This window comes from Dermacentor variabilis, chromosome 7 (assembly GCF_050947875.1).
Source record: "Dermacentor variabilis isolate Ectoservices chromosome 7, ASM5094787v1, whole genome shotgun sequence".
In the NCBI taxonomy this organism is placed as follows: domain Eukaryota; kingdom Metazoa; phylum Arthropoda; class Arachnida; order Ixodida; family Ixodidae; genus Dermacentor; species Dermacentor variabilis.
Genome location: NC_134574.1, coordinates 164472660 through 164490409, shown reverse-complemented (window position 1 = coordinate 164490409; position 17750 = coordinate 164472660). Strand labels below are relative to the sequence as shown.

Sequence of the window (17750 nt, the reverse complement as noted above, 5' to 3'; positions counted from 1 at the left end):
CTTGGCCGATACGCCGTTGTGGGTATGTGCAAATGTCTGGACTGGCATCATCGTTATCGACGTCAAAGGTACAAGCCAAGCCAAGATGAGGTCCATCGCTACTGATGCCAGTTTCTCCACCGACAGAAAACACAGATAGCCGCCTCTAAATCACTCGTGCCGATCCCGGGGTGCTTGGCCACCACCGGCCAGTCCCCGGCTGCAGTCCAGGGAGAGCCATGTCTGTTTGGGACATCGAAGTCGAGGAAGCCTCGTCGGAGGTCGCCCATGGTCCTTGGTATCTACTGGAGAAGGACACAGACGGAGCTTCGTCAGAGGATGCCGAGACAGGGAAGCTGCTCAAGGACAGCGAGGACGACAGCGAGGACGAAGAAAAACTTGATTTCTTTAAGAGCGCGGGCGGCGGCGAACGGAGCAGAAGTCGTGACGTCGAGAGCTTCCAGCGGTCTCCGCAACCCGGAGACAAACGCAGCGTTCGCCGCCACAGCCTGCTGGAGCTCGCCTATGACGTTGCTCCTGACCTCTTGCGCTGCGCTTTCGACGCCGGGGTGAGAGCCGAGGCGTTTAAGCCACGCCATGGGCGAACGAGGCGGGGCGAAACAAGAGCACTCCTGGAGTGCTATTAGGCGTCCGAAGCTCTGAGCGTCGCAATACCCTGGCTTTGATCAGGGATGTATTGCGGTCTGTGTGATTGCCATTTAAAGGTGGCAACAAACCGGAAAGACCGCGCTGCAACGAGGGCGCGCTCAGCCTGGAACCAGAGTTTTGACAGGAAGACCTGTCTTTGTCAGGGACTTTAGGGACACAGCTCCCCTTGGCGAAGTGTTGGCACCGGGCTGAAGTTTTAGTAGGCCCACTGCTCAACACTTCGTTTTCATTTTCTTGCAACTTTCTTTCTTAAAAAAAAAAGAAAACGCACAGAATTGGAGCCGTTATTAGAGCGCACGTATTGCGTGCTACGGAGTGAACGCGACAGCGTAGCTCGGGAGCTGTGTGCGTCGAAGGTATGGTCCATGCGAATTTCATCCGAAGAGTGAATTGGTTAAGGGGCTTTGCACTTTGAGAAATATGGGGAAATGTCGCAGCCGTCACAGGTAGACCATGTAACAGGGCCGTACAGAACGCTTCAGGTTGCTTTAGAGCCAGAGCGCTGGAGGCCTATTTTTTTTTCCTAACGTACACCCGCAGTCCTATCGCTCTACCCTGTAGTTCCCGCCGACTCTTCAGTGTTCTACGAGAGCATTATACAGGAATCGCAGTCGCAGCTGTTTGTGTGAGCATCCAGTGCTGTTTAGCAAGCACTGTAGCGATGGCTAGTGCGCGCATTTTTTTTTTCACCTTGCGGTGCGTTAATGTCGGCTGCTATTTTTTTCTTCCTCGTATCGAGATGACTGAATAATTTGCTACACCAAGGTATTTTTTCTCCTTCTTTATTGCAGGGATGAGTTTGGCAGTCGAGTGCTATCTTTTGACTGACTGTTCTGCATATGTCAGCACATATAAAATCGTAATATACAAAACAATATTGTATCCGTGGTTTGTATTGCCAGGTGACTGGGCATAGCCAAGTCACCGCTGAGATGAAACACTTTATCAGCCGTTAACTTCCTGGAGGGCTGCAAATCTTCGCGCGCAAGTTGCCATGTGAAACAGGTAAACATACTTCTATTGTCGCTGCTTTTGTCAGCGTCGTCAAAATGTTTGTGCGGCAAATTACTGTCACTTCCGCCAAGTTTAAAACTACGGGTAAATTCACCAATGGGCTTTAAATTTCTGCGCATACCGTCCCGGGTCTATAAACAACATACATAAAAATGAAGGATTACCCTATATGCGCATTCAGCTCCTAATCATACCTGCCAACCTTTACGAATCTTGTAAAATGCCATATTTATAGAGCTTGCTCACGACTGTCGTAATGACACCAATATTATTTTATTTGGGTTAAGTTTCAAATGTGGTAGCCGACCAATATTTTAGAGCCAGTTTTTTCGAACACCCTTAATTATTAGGACGTACCCGCAGTTCTGCCATCCACTCCACAGAAACTACCTACAACTGCACCGTAATTTTCGGCCACTCATTGCATAACTATTTCATCAATAAGCGTCATGAATATTTGTTTATCCGCGGAGCAGATGATTCTAGCTTCGCAGAGTGCGTGTCCATAGATTGCTTACAAAACCGAGTCTGATTCAGTTTCAGTATTTTGTTTTTCTGGGCTTCGACTGCAGTATTTTTTCAGAACGTAACGTGGACAGGTCTGCTTGGTTTAACAGAACACTGGCAATAAAAAAAAATGGCAACACTGCTTATAGATGGCGCCGTGAATCCAAGGCCCCCTACGTACGTGAGCTTGCAGCGAGCTTGGACCATGCGTGCAGTATGTGTACCTCCTCACTTTGCTCGTGGAGGGAACGCCGAGTGAGGATTGGGCCCTGCCCCAAATGTTGTCCGGCGTCGAGATCCCGGTGGTGATCCTGTCGAGGGCCCACCTGTACGTCGCCACGGCTCGGCTCATGTCCTGGTCGGTGGCCAAGCTGCGCGCCGTCAAGGAGGCCCTGGCCAGCTCTACGCTGTTCCTGCTCGTGCTGATGCTCGCGGTGCTTCTGCTCAGCGCCGGAAGCGCCCACGTGCTCTTGCTGGTGCAAGGCGTCAAGGTGAGATCCGTTGCAGAGTCACTTTCGCCCTGATTTGCGCAGCTAGAAGCATGGCAACTTTCGCGACGGTCGCCGTCTGTCAGTGAGCAACATGCTTAGACCGTGGTCGCGCCCTAATAAGACGAGTCGTGCCGTCTGTGGCCTTTGCCACTTCTCAGTAGGACAGCGGTACCATGGAGTGCCCCCGAGTACCAGGTTGCCGTTGAAAATGGTACTTCATTACTCTAACGAAGAATCTTTTCAGTCTATAGGGGCCATGTTACCGACGATTTTCTTGAGCTATTGCAATCAGGGGATTGTGGTCAGTCTCTGGAGCCACCTAGTGGTCCTAAGCGAAGCGGTGAAATTTCTCCAAGTTGAACGTCACACCCAGAGCTTCTTTTTGAATATGTGAGTGCCTTTCTTCAACACAAGGCAGTATCCTTGAGGCATACGCATCCGGCCGGCCATCCAGCAGCATTATTTCGTAAAACGAGTGCCCCGATACCATACTGCGAGGCATCTGAGGACATTCTTGATTGCCTTTTGAGTCAAAAATGCAAGGATGAGACGCGCACGTGTATACCAGATTTAAGTACATACCACTCAGATTCGTGGGCAGCTGTCCCCCCAAAGATGGTGTCACCGCGAATAACATCTGTGATCTATATTTTCTCTGCAGATAAGTTGGATATACACACTCCTCTGAATAGTTGACAGACACCAACCAGCTCTGCACCTAAGTCTTGGTGGTTAGTTCGGATGTTCGATCATCGCCCAGTCTGGCCTACGTACACTTTGTCACACATAAATACAGCGAAGCGCATTCGTTTCAGCGAGTAAAGAAATAGGCGACGCTTAACACATCACTTTTTTTCAGGAGGCATTTCAAGACATAAAAAAAAAATTCACTAGCGGAAACGGTGCATACTTGATCAACGCTATCACATTAGAAGTTGAAAAGGTGCTTTGCCATCCGGCTCTCCTGCCTGGCTCCCTTCGCAGGGGCTGCTCGGGCGCTTGGCCATGACGGCGTGGCTCTCGACCTACGAAGGCTGCAACAAGTACCTCGTCTGCCGGCCGCAGAACCGGCACCCGAAGAGCTGCACGCTTCCCACGTGGTGCCGCGTGTCCCGCAATAGCACGACCAGCGACGCGCTCTGGATGGACGCCTTCGTGTACGAGGCGCTTGCCATGTCAGATCAAGGCCAGCTGATCCAGGTGCGACACAAGCCGTGTCGTCTGTTTCGAAAACGAAGGGTGGGCAGGCATAAGGGAAGAAGAAAACGGGTTACCACTTGCAGAATATCGAGTTACCGAGGTGTTGTGCGGCAGCAAACACAGGTAGCGACGTCCTGTGAGGAACTGCTTAAGCAGAGGGCACGCAGAGCTAATACAACCGTGAGTGGTCATATTACGCTTAAGTGCTGGTGCAAAGCGTCGATTGCTGCGTGATCGTTAATGTGCAGTTCCTTTAGGACTTCTTCTTTGGTGATAACACTGCTCAACGCAAAAATGCTTCAAATGTACTGTAGATGGACAAAGCGCCACAAGATGTCGTTAGCGACTTCACCATGACTCATCATCATTGCCTGCCGTCCACTGCTCTAGCAAACTGGTAACCCGTAAATCATACGAAGCTTACGGACAAGCTAAACCTCTCTAATGTCCCTAAAGCGTCGAGAAACTTCCGGTCGCGTTTCTCATCGGCCTGCTTCGAAAAAAAAAAGAAAACGTATTTTCAAGTTGGTTCGGCGTACGGGAGGCGTCTCTTTACGCTTCAAGTAAAAGAAATGAATGTGATGGTTCCCAATGTACGTACATAAATAATTTCCTGTGTAACTCGCTGCAAGATTGATGCGCAAAATTGTGATTATCTGCAAGAAAAAGCACCGCAGTGTCGCCCGAACGGCGAAGCACTGACAACGGTAGCAAAGTATTTGAGAACTATACAAAGTCAGGTTCGTTGTTTAATTGGCTGCATGAATTGCAGTAACCATTTACTTACTCCTTGATTAAATTAACAAGCATCGTTTCACGCGCGCACAGGCAATCATGAACAGATCTCACCCAATCATCGCGAACAGCCGCTGTCACAGAGGTGCGGTGATCAAAAGCGGCAGCAGCGCCAAGCGAGCGATCCGTGCTGCATCGAACGCGTCTCCGAAACTTGAGATTAGTCGACTTCCAACGCTAGGTGCGCGGGAAGATAGCGCGCACGAAGCCGCCAGCCATGTCGGCTCGCCTAAAATCTCCCCCGCCGCATATTACCTCTAATATATAGGGCGCGACATGAGCAGCCACGGTCGAGATAGAGAGGCTTTCGATAGGAGACGCGCGCTCATCTGCTCCCGACTTCCGCCCATGCCCTAGCGCGTGCTTAACCACTTACCACGTGGTTAAGGCACGCGTCACGTTGAAGGGGCCCTGAAACATCCTTCGGGCTCGGTGAAAAAAAACACATTCTGTTTAGAGCATACGCTGCGGTGAACACCTCAGCCAATTTTTGCAGCCGTGCGCAGCGCGTGACGTTTTCTCCAACGCCGCTTCTTCAAAAAAGAAAAGAAAAGAAAAATAAATAAATGAATGAAAAGGAAAAAGAAGAAAGAGAGAAAGAAAGACCTTCCCCTCACCCGTTTCTAAGCTGCCGGAGAGTTGCATATGTGGTCATCTACAAGATTTCCATACATGGCTGCTAATGGGCGGTAGTTGATATCAACCGAAAAGGGTGATTCGATCAGTGCGCTGCTCACTACTGTTAAAGCGTATATTCAGCTAGGAAAGGATGCGACTAGGCTCGCTAAGGAATGGGGAAATAACAAAAAATGAAGATTGATTGTGATCGTGAGAGAGATATGTAGATCAGTCAGCGCATATTTATCAATCAATGACCATTGCTATCCGCTCACGAAAGTAACAGGAAAAAACTGGGAAGTCATACTAGTGAAAAAGCAGAATAGTTACGTCTCGAATCTCTCGGGGAATCTGCAGTTAGAAGTTGGCAATTTAATGTACTGTAGAATTCGTTGTTTTCAAACTGCAATTCCATGCATTCGGAAGCTTAAAATCTCATCTACTGCACAGTTTTTGCTTCCTTATTATTTTCTTTGCCAATTGCCGTAGATATTATGGCAGAGATTTCTCTGATATAGAATACTATAGCCTTAATTTTTTTCTTATTGTACGCGATTCGTATGGTTTCTGCTCGTGGCGCTAGGAACAGTCAAGTGTATGAAATATCGCTTTTAGGGCTTCAGCAGTGGCGAATCATGTCGTGTCGCGTATTGTCAAAAACTATCAATCGACTTCCGATTTGATTTCGCTCTCTCTTCTCGTCTCAGATGGTCAAGGAGATGCGCGGGGAGCCCCTGGAGTACTTCGCACGCCTCTACGCATTCGCCACATGCGCCTGGGCGTTCGCTCTGGTCGCTGCCACGTGGGCGGCCGCCAAGATGCAAATGACGATGTACGCCGACGTCGTTTTCGCCTGGCGCGTCTTCGCGCGCCACGCGCAACGACAGCTGGACGTCCGAGCCACTCGAACGGACGCCCTGCGCACAGCGGCGGCGCTGCGGTCGATCGTGTACGGAAAGCCTACGCGGCCAGACCCCATTCTTATCCGCGTGCCCTCGCCACCCTGCGGCTGGTTGCTGTGGTGACGAAATGACGGACGCGTTGTTACACCACTGTTCCCTTTAGAGGCGTGGACCGTCTTCAAAGCGATTAAAAAATTAGGTAGCGTTGGGCTAACATCCAAGCATTACTGTTTGCGGGTTCAATGCCTCGCCGCCGTGGCTGCAATACGCTGGGGGGTTGGGGTTTACAGAATGCAAAATAAAAAGCAAGAAAAAAAAAACGCTCCTGCACCGAATAGGGGCTGCTCGGTAAAGGGACACTAAAGTACTATCTATAAAGAAATTCGGCAGCACCCACAGGACAATAATTGTCCACAGTATAATGCGTTTAGCATCGAATCAGTATAGCTACACAGCGGCAGAACCCAGAACGGCAGCCACCGTCGATACGAGTTATGCATGAGGCGTGTTCTGCAGCGGTACTCCTCTTTCGCGCTTCCTTAATTGAACACTGGGCGCCATCAAGCGCTGGCGTGGAAGGCGCTCATGGTGGAGCGCCACGTACCCAGTGCAGTTCTGGCGCAGTGTGCTGAGGCGTCGAGTTGCTCTCCTTGAAGAAACCCGCATGACCTGGGCTCGATTTCGCTCAGCATTGCAAAAAACATTAAAGGACCTTTTGCGTCATTGTAGAGTGGCACGCACCTATTGGCACCTACCCGGTGACCAAGCTGGCATCAAACAGGTTCACTGGACACCAGCACAGACTGACTGGCATACACCCAGTGCGCCAAGTCGATGCCAAAGAGCTTCATTGAAGAGCAGTGGGTGCCCACTTCCGCTTCTACAGGTACCCATGTCAGCGGGAAAGAGGTTCCTTGAAGAGCGGCACACGTGTATACATTGCTATATACTCACTGACACAAGTTGTTCGGATGGTTGGCTAAGAACCCTGCTCACTCGTACAGCAGCCCGATACGCTATACCCGTTTGACCGCGGACGGCCCAGTGACAGAAGTAGGCCGGAAAGTGGCTACATACAAACATAGATAGTTCCCGGATGGTGCGCAATAATAACTCCAACATATTGCCCATACTTTGTGCTCGGCGTGAGATGATTCTATGGGATTGCTCATTTTATAATTTATTTCTTGCTGCCATGACCGAGAGCTAGTAGCACGGGCAAATTAGGATCGAAGTGGGCAACATGGACACTGCCACGTCGTTACGCATCGCGGTAACCGACGGGAGCCGTCCCAGTGCTTTCCGGAACACGGTAAATTCGGCGCATGTGCAGTGGTGAAAGTCGGTATGACGGCAACGGTAAGATGGTGACGATATGCCAAACCTCTCTAATGGTTGTGGAGGCGTGTTCTCGAAGGAACCCAGTACTGTTAATTTTGTGACAAAATGCACCAACCGCTAGTTCAAGACACTTATCTACAACGCGGTCCAGACAGTCAAAGGAGCTTCCAAAGCATAAGGCAACGGGCAGTGTGAGAGGAGACAAGGCATCTAGTGAAAGCAGCAGTGGATGGTCACAATGTGCGGGTTTCGTAGCATGTGCTATCGCTAGTGTCACTAGCGCAGCTGGAGCACGCGCTGCGCGGGGTTCTACAGGAAAATGTCGTTATCTCCGAACTTCTTATACAATCACTTCAGAAAGATGCCGTACCATCAAATTTGGCAGATTCTATCCGTTATCTCTTAATATGCGTTTGCGTCAAATGGACGTTGAATTTTTCGTGAAAAAACAATGTGACACCTTGTTACTCGTACCTTATCCGCATTCCTAAGCCAAGCCTGCTCTTCTAAATGGGGCCGTTTTGAAGGACTTCACGTCATCACAGTCTGGCTAGTACATTAACAAATACTTGAATTGCCTTCTAGGTTTCCGAAACATGATGAGACGCAGCTCCCCGTTCCACCTTACGCATCCTCCGCGGCGCTGATCCAAGCACCCTCAAACACCACACCGTCATCTGGTTTTCCGCCCACCTGGGTCGGATCCAGGGCGCCCCGCCCAACCTCAACGAGACAGCCCACGACGCTGCGCGCGCGCTTACCGACCGCGCCGTCACCCCCGGGCAACTACGTCTCGATGAATTGGAGGCGAACAGGGATGCCCCAGTAACCTACAATGAAATAACCAAACACTTTTACTTGGGACAACGTCTCTTTCCGCCCCCGCACCCCAAACTAAAGAGGCCGCAGGCGCTAACGCTACGCTTATTACAGACAGATACCTATCCAAACCCCGCCACCTTACACATCATCTACTCGGACATCTACCCAGACAATGCGTGCCTCTCGTGCGGTTTCACGGCGACACTCGCACACGTGCTCTGGGAGTGCAGAAACGCTCCGCCAGACTCTACCTCCGACAAGTGGGAGAAGACCCTAAGAAGCCCTCTCCTACAAGACCAGCAATGGGCCGTCCAGCACGCTCGCGCAGCGGCCGCCAGGTATTCTCTGTTGGTTCCTGCATGGGAGACGCCCACTGCGCGCTGACGTGCATCCTGCAGGACTTTTATTAAAGTTTTTCCAATCCAATCTCCGTTTCACCGTCTACCTCCACCCTAGGCCCGATCGCCCATACTCTCTGAAGAGTGCAAATAAAATGCTTTTTTTCTCTCTCTCTATATCGAAACATGATTTTATAAGTGCTAAAAAGGACGACTTTAAGCACGCTATCCATACATAGACCATTCCTCCACACACCTCCCCTGACCCGCTACTGGGCCTATCCACCATAATGGAGGAGGAATCCCCTGGTAATTGAGGAATAACCTTTCTAATACTTCTCATATACCTAGTCACACATCTTGTTAGCATTTGTTATAATCCTTTCTTCTTATTGTTATATTGAACTACTCGGATATTGACCAACCCTGTAGGGTGAGTATGTATCACTAACATCTAGGCGAGGGGGGGGCTCTATATATACTTACTGCAATGTCACAGCCGACCCTGGACAATCCCCCTTAGTGAGTACATGATAAGTGTCCCATGGAATAACAAGAACAAATGTCACGGCAACTGTTTCGCACAAATGAAATAAGTTCTAATTTTTCTACAAATGATTGAGGACCTTAACGGGGAGAGAGTGCAAGAGCTGGGTTGAAGATTAATATGCCGAAAACAAAGATAATGACCAATAGCCTGGCAAGGGAACAAGAGTTCATGATCGCCAGTCAGCCTCTAGTGTCTGCGAAGGAATACGCATACCTAACCCAATTACTCACAAGGGACCCTGATCATGAGAAGGTTACTTACAGAAGAATAAAAATGGTTAGGAGGGCGTACGGCAGACATTATGAGATCCTGAATGGAAGCTTACCATTCTCATTGAAAAGGAAGGTGTACAATCGGTGCCTTTTACCAGGGGACCGAAACTTGGAGACTGAAAAAGAAGCTTGAGAACAAGTTAAGGACCGCGCGAAGAGCGATGGAACGAAGAATGATAGGCGTAACGTTAAGAGACAGGAAGAGAGCGGTGTGGATCAGAGAGCAAACGGGGGTAGCCGACATTCTAATTTACATTAAGAGAAAGAAATGGTGCTGGGCAGGTCATGTAATGCGTAGGTTAGATAACCGCTGGACCATTAGGGTGACGAAATGGCTGCCAAGAGAAGGGAAACGCAGTCCAGAAAGGCAGAAGACTAGGTGGGGCGATGAAATTAAGAAATTCGCAGGCGCAAGTTGGAATCGGTTGGGGCAGCACAGGGGTTATGGGAGATCGGAGCTAGAGGCCTTCGACCTGCTGTGGACTTAAAATAAGGTGCTGCTGCTGCTGCTGCTGATGATGATGATCATGATGATGATAAATGGCGAACAACTGAATTATGGTGCGTGGTGAAGCAGCGTTAGTAGCAGCAGCATCGCCACCAATCTGCTTTGTCATCGCATACAGTTTTACCGCGATGATGGTTACATTATTCTGACAAAGAAGCCGCAGAAGAGCCCCGCCTGTGTCTGCCTCACCAAATTACGCTGCCGCATTCCCTCCCTAAACTTCCATTTACACAAGTCGGGTTTGGTTCCCTCTCCCCTTTGTTCTTTTTGTGAGGAGGAGGAGACGATACAGCACTTTCTTCTATCTTGTCGCCGCTTTGCTGCGTTAAGAAAAAGATTGTTGGAGATACCTTTTCGAAGACTTGGCCTGGACTTGACAGAACCTGCAATTCTTTCGTTCGGGGCGTCCACTTTGGGATTCAGCCACAAGGATGCATGCTTCGCTGTCCAAACATTCCTTACAGAATCTAAACGAATGCCCTGCTAAATTCTATTTTTATTAATTTTAAATTAATTATTCCTCATTCAGCAGCACCTTCCTGATTACATTTTAACCGGTATTTCAACCCTATTCAATGCTATTCCAATAGATATTAGGAAATTTATGCTCTATATTATTTTGGTATAATCCACCCATTTCTTGGCCAATCCCCCACCGTGGGTAGGAGCCACACGTGCCACAGGCTACAACAATAACAACAACAAGCGGGCGGCCTAGCCTCCGAGTAGGGCGTGGCAGCTCCGTTGGGAAACGGAGCCGTTAGCGACCGCCGGTCTCTTCCAGGAGGCAGCGCAGCCAGCCGGCCACGGAGTCCGCAAGGGAGACGGGAAGCACAGGTCATGGCCACGTCAGACCACCGGCAGACGTTGGCTCAGCCGTGGGCTGACGAAGAATGGGTCTTCCTGCATCACGATGGCGACGGAGTCGGGCAGCGAGATGGCGACGAAAAAAGGAAGGAGAACAGCCCCTGGAGTGCGGCTGAGCGGCCAAAAAGCGCCCAAGATACAGAAACAGGCATGGAGCGGTATCCCAGGGCGTGGACCGAGGATAGCATCCGCAGATTCTTCGACCGCTTCTCTCTGTTGCCGGTGAGTTGACACATGGGCGGTCCGCCAGCGCCAGGTAGAAATCTTGGTAGCTGTTTCAGGTTTAGGCAGAGTACATGTAGAGTAAGGGCACAAAGCCGACAACACTCTGTCCAGTCAGGTGACGTTGGATTTGAGCCGCCATTTGGAGGGATAGACACGGCGGGGTTCCGCAGTAGCCAGTCACCTGCTCCACCCCGTGTTTGTAAGTGTCTAGCTGCTTCTCATGTGTCCGTTCACTGAAATTCGATACGCTTATCTAATATGGGATTAAACGGTCTAGGGTAGTTGAATAAACGACGTTGAGGGGGCGCTTCTGTAGGGAGCGCCCCTTGGGTCTCAACGACGTGCGTCTCTGGCTTGTTGATGATCGAACCCAAAAGTGACGCAAGTTAGGCCACATACTGCTTCGTGTGGCTATGCAAATACCGTACGGGCGCCCTTCTGGACGTCTTTGTATATAGAGCCTTCAAATTAAGCGAAGGAAGTTCTTCACCGCCAAAAGCTGAAGCAACAGGCAAACTGAAAGAGAGGTGCTTCTTGCGCCAAAGCAAGTGTTAGAGAATAGGATGTGAACTGTATTCGTGTTGAATGCTGTCTTTACAATCGAAGACAAAGAGGACTCGGCGAAGCGATTGCACGGACTCGTAGCGAGCGACTGCGCTTGCGCATGCGCGTCAGTGAGCGATGTTTCTATTTCAAGGGACACTAAAGAAAAACATTAAGTGAAGCTTAACTGATGGACTATATTGCAGAGAGCAGACCTTTAGTAGGCGAAAAATTTGGGACGCGATTTGAAACAATACAGGGAGATTTTGGTAACATAAACATGACGTCGTAATGCTTCGTTGTAATTATGTCACCAGCATTCAACCACTGAGAATTGTGGAAGGCTACAGCGCTGGAACCGACGGAGACAAAGGAGGCGCACAAAGTACACAGACACAGCGCTGTGTCAGTCTACTTTGTGTGCTTCCTCTGTCTCCGTCGGTTGCCGCGCTGTAGCCTTACACTATGAATAAAGGGAAAATCAGACATCCACCCATTCGTAGCAATTGCTACAAAGGAAACCCATACGGGTTCCTCGAAAGAAAAGCCTCATAGTTGAAGAAAACGTTTTCTTCAAATATTTCTTTTCTTCCTCGAAACTTTTTCTTCCTCGAAAGAAAAGCCTCATAGTTGAAGAAAACTTTTTCTTCAACTATGAGGCTTTTCTTTCGAGGAACCCGTATGGGTTTCCTTTGTAGCAATTGCTACGAATGGGTGGATGTCTGATTTTCCCTTTATTCATTACTTCTCTCCACCTTGCGGGTTTCCGCAGAAATGCTACGTCAGCCTTACTATGTTCAATCAACAAGCCCAACTAGTTAACTCTGCTCACTGACAATAAAGAGATAACAGCATTGCGTCATAAAAAGGAAGAAAATGCTACTTGCCGACTACCTAGTCGATTCTTAGAAGAAAAAAAAACTTATTGACGTTACCCTTGAGGACTGCCCGGGTGTTCAAGAGGTTTTGTTTCGCCCAAGAAGACGACGGAGACCTCGAGACGCTAAATCCTTGAAAGAAACAAATAAAGCTTCTCTCTCTCTCCCTCTCTCTCGCTTGAAACCGCACTGCCCGTGCTATAGTGCTGCGCTAGTATTCGTGTCTCACGAAGCTTATATACAGAAATACAGCTTCCATGTGATGTAAGAAAATACAGCTAAGAAAATACAGCTTCCATGTGAAGTCTTGGCGCACCGCGGTCTCTTTTTGGCCGCGCTCTTGCGATTTACGACAAGGAAAAAAAAAAGAAAAAAATGAAAGGCAGTAGCCATGGATCTCAGAGGTTGTTTTACAGACCGACGGCAGTAAAGATTGCGCATGACGTTTGCAGTGTCACACTGCCAGCGCTCGCTCGTGGTGGGGGATTTGAATTGAGTTGCGGAGATGCCGTTGCTTGAGTAAGCGATTTTACTTGGAACTAAGTCTTTCCTTGGCAAGAGAGGAGCGCAGTCAGCTTTCTGGAGAGGAATTTTAGCGGTCCACCTTGACCTAATCTTTTGCCTTTAGTGTCACTTGTACTGCAATGGGTATTTGGCGCTGCGTTTCTTTCTTTCTTTCTTTCTTTCTTTCTTTCTTTCTTTCTTTCTTTCTTTCTTTCTTTCTTTCTTTCTTTCTTTCTTTCTTTCTTTATTTATTTCTTTCTTTCTTTAATATTGAACGATGCCACTTTTTTTTTCAAACTGCCTGCGGAAGAAAACATGACTATCTGCCTTTTTCGGTGGAAAACACGACGAGGTAGACATTACTTTCACGACAAAGTGGAAATTTCATCCACTTATTTATATATCACTTTGAAACTTTTTAAATTCGTAATTTGTTTAAACTTGGAAGCTGAAAGCGAGAACCGTCGGTGACCATATCTGCTTAGCAAGATATCCGGAGACTAGCATCATTTCCGAGATGTTCATCCCCAAAATATGATAAATTACATATTGGCGTTGCAGTAGTATTGTGGATTGTTAGAGATAAGCTATTAAGGAACTGCTGACACGAACGCAATAGTATATTTCGTACCACAGTATCGAGACAGATACGACAAAAGTGTTAGTGTTATCGCTAAGCAGACAGTGCGTTTCAATTTTGCGATTTCTGCACGAAACATGAAGTGAGTGATTAAAAAGTAATTTGCTAATCTTTCTAACTACATCTCCCTCTACATTGTGATTTGTCGTGCGAGTAATGTCCGCATATTAAGACAATTATTTGAACAGGTTAGATGCGGCTTTCGCAGTCGATTTAGAAAAGAAACGTTATATCCAAGAAATGCACAAAACAAGCCACGCTTGAAGAGAGTCGGAAGAGAATCTGAAAGAGAGTCTGTCGAATGTTGTCACCAATTTACCGGCGAGGGAACTTTATCTAATCAGATTTCATGCGCGACGCGAGAATTATTGCATACGTTAGCGAGTACATGCCAGCACTAGCGATTACTCTGGAATGCACGAAGAACCCGCCGTGGTTGCTTAGTGGCTATGGTGTTGGGCTGCTAAGCACGAGGTCACAGGATCGAATCCCGGCCACGGCGGCCGTATTTCGATGGGGGCGAAAACACCTGCGTACTTAGATTTAGGTGCACGTTAAAGAACCTCAGGAGGTCGAAATTTCCGGAGCCCCCCACTACGGTGCGCCTCATAATCAGAAAGTGGTTTTGGAACGTAAAACCCCATGATTTTATTTTTATGTACGAAGAGTGATGTATAAACAGTTGAGGTGTTTGACCTGTAAATCAAATTTCGGCGATTGACTAGACTCGTCCTATCTGGGCGCTTCGAGTGCCACTTTCTTGTTTGCGCGCAAGTTGACGTAATAAATAATTCGGTTCGCGACTCGCGCTTTTGGGACCGCGTGGTTCCTTACTACGACGTGACAATATGCCGACGCTCTCTGCGCACACACCGGGAACGAAATGACTGAATTAATCCTGGGATATTATGTGATGAAACCACGGTTTGATTGGGAGGCACGCCCTATTGGGGGACTCCGCATTGATTTTCACCACCAGGGGATCTTTAGCGTGCGCCCAATGCACGGGACACGGGCGTTCTTATACATTTTTTGCTCGCCACGAAATGCTGCCGCCGAGGCCTGCGTTTGATTTCGTGACCTTGTGCTTAGCAGCGCAGCACCATAGCCGCTAAGCTACCACGGCGGATCAGCCCGGGAACAATAAAGTATAAGTATAGTAGAGTATACAGTCAACTTACATACGCGTTGGTCGTAATTACAGTCACCTGCCTTGATTGAAACGGAAATGCAGTAGTGTCACATGATTCACAAAAATGATTAAAGTGGCGATCGTGAGATCATCAGCGATAACGTAGACGTTCCCGTGCGTAAAGACCATCCGATATCGTTCGGACTGTGCGATGAAGAATTCTCTTCTCGGCCTATCGAAACCTGTTGGAAGCGTTTGTTCCACAAGCCGTACATATGATGCACTGGATGGTTCCTACCTTGTTCCTGCCTTCACGTGTGCCGCGCTTAGGAGCGCCGTTAGGTGATTCAGCGGCTCTGTGATCGAGCTGTGGATTCAAACTGGACTTACTTCTGATTAACGACTGGCGTCCTGCACGCAGGCCCTGCACGCGTTCCCAGGGGTCTGCAAGCCGTCGATGGATATCGATAACCCTGCTCGACTGCTGTGGGCTTGCCTCAAGCGCCTAACGCGGATAGTCCTCTGGGCTGCAGTCTTTTCCTGTGCGGCGCACTTTCTCTTTTGGTCGGCGGCGAAGGCGAGCGTAGTCAAGCGACCGGAGATGCTGCAACTGCTCCTAGTGCTGGCGGTGATGAATCTTGGGACACTACTGGCGCATCTCGCAACTTGGTATTCCGAGCTCATTGCAAACACGGCGGTGAGCCTTTCTTTCATGCCTGCCATATTCGGGGAGGGGGGGGGGCGTGATTACGGTCAGGTCTAACGCACACGGACGGAATCTATGTGAACGGAAGCGGTTAATTAAATGCCGTAAGTTTTCTCATTTCATTCCTGCCTCTTTGGCGTAAAGGAAACCGCAGCCCACACGTGGGCTCTCGCGTAGCCGTGCTATGCGTTGTGATACACGCTGCGGTCAGCTTAAAGCGCTAGATGCCTTTGGCACGATCGAAATATACGCGTGATTTTGGCCTTAGTGTTAGAACACCGGGTAGCTTTGCTTTAGGGCCGTGGTTCAATCGGGCACTTTCACGCAATGAGACACATCACACCACTGACTGCGACGGCGCTTCTACAGACAGAAGAATTCATTGGTTGTCCCTCCAAAAAGCGAAGGATTCAGCAATGCTTGCAACCATTTATCGTTGCATTGATAGTGCGACATTCTAACAAAACATGCGCGATCGATGGTGTAGCTGTTCCATTTCTACAGGCTAGGCACAAATTTTAGCCAAGTCATCCGCAAACGTTTTTTCAAATGCCTCGCTCTCAGGACACCTGATCTCGGCACGTGTATTTTTTAATACAATTTTATTTTTCATTCTTTTCCGACCTTGCCTAGCGCAGAGTGGCCGATCCATGCGGTGTCCTAAACATTGGCGAAGGGCGAGAAAGAAAAAGAAAATTCTCAATTTGGTCCGAAAACGAAGCATTGATTGCGATAGCAATTGGTTAGACAGCCATATCGAGTAGTATGTTTATCGGCCGTATAAACTGAGAGTAAAAATTCGCTAACTAAATGACAAGCATGGTGTGGTGCACGCACATGTAAACATGAATACATGTCACTCGATCACATCAGGCACTCGCTGTCGAGAAAGACCTTTGAGTGAGGCTGTGAAGGGTTTGGTAAACTGCAGCGCAGTAACTGTCAATCAACAGAGGACACCAAAACCGCGCTTCACTGGGGGGCGGGGGGGGGGTGGCTCAGTGTTGGAATGAGGAGAGATAGAAAGAGAGGCGCAGCAGCTGAGAGCGAATGACCCTCAGTGCTGCCTCTCGCTTCAAGTCTAAATTGGCGCGCAGGAACACAGCACACACGTGACTATCAGCCATCACGGGCAAACCTCCTTGATCTCGGGTCATCCACCCTTTGGACTCAGTGTAGAAGATTAACCCTCCATCCGCTCAGTCGCGCCATGCGCAGCTGCGGCCAGAGTAAAGAAGAGACGCAACCTGCCCCCTCCCCCCCACCCCGCTCAGCCCCTTCCTCCACGACCACCATCATTGCGCGCTCGAGAAGACGTCTAGGGTCAGCGCAAGTTCCTCCTCGGCTCACCTTCGCACGCTTTGCCTCAGAGCTACAGCAATATACGGAACATCACGCCGACGCCGACGGCGGAGATTCGCCAGAAGTGTCCGTATAGTTGCTACTGCACTGAAAAGAAAAAGAAATGAAATGGATGGATAGATTAACCTGCTCCTGGCCGGGAATTCTAGAGGACTTTTCCTGGCAAATTTTTGTAACGCGTGTCCTTTCTTATGTGCTTGTTTGCTTTTCGATGCGAACATCACGTTATGTCAGATAGTATCAGCAAGATAACCTCCTCTAACGCCACTCCTCCCTCAGAGGTTTCCTTCTTGCACACTGCCTCGATTCCTGTCTAACTTAGCAGAGGGACGGCCATCGCAACGATGCTTTCTCTAGAATTATCTTACGTTTACCCACAGTGTTTCTTTTGAAAATTAAGCAAGTACTCGACAGTGAAGCATAACTAACGAAAATGCGCAATCTGTCACACGGAAGAGGCACCATTGCTGCGGAGACATTATTCCTGTAGCAGATAATGTGGAGTTCAAGTTCGTCAAGTAATGCTTCAAAACCGAGAAATTTTAAGTGTACAATCTCTAGGTGTTATTTCAGTCACTATTATAACATAAACTGCTACAGATTCTTCTCACAATCTTTATAGCCCTTCACCCGCAAGCGCGAGCAGCGCTTTCCCCGCATGAAAGATAATCGCAAGATAGCAGACCTTTGCGAAACTTTCGAGAACATATACGGGAACACTGCCGTCGCCTAGCTCGAGGCAACCTAACCCTGCGCAGCGAACGGACCCTGCCAGCGGCTAAAGAGACTCGCTGTCCCACTGTGCTGCAAAGCCCAGTGAACATTTGAAAATTGATTTATAACCTATGAAATGTTAAACTGTGTTGGGGGGCGGGGGGGGGCGTAAC

The 17750-nt window shown here is 48.9% G+C and overlaps 1 protein-coding gene across 1 annotated transcript; it reads left to right on the top strand.

Moving 5' to 3' along the window:
- Window positions 1–1965: 1965 nt before the first annotated feature.
- On the top strand, window positions 1966–6445 carry LOC142588404 (uncharacterized). The gene is made up of 3 exons (XM_075700099.1): window positions 1966–2660; window positions 3645–3860; window positions 5981–6445. The coding sequence occupies exons 1-3, from the start codon at window positions 2448–2450 to the stop codon at window positions 6296–6298; spliced, it is 747 nt and encodes a 248-aa protein (XP_075556214.1). The 5' UTR covers window positions 1966–2447; the 3' UTR covers window positions 6299–6445.
- Window positions 6446–17750: the final 11305 nt, after the last annotated feature.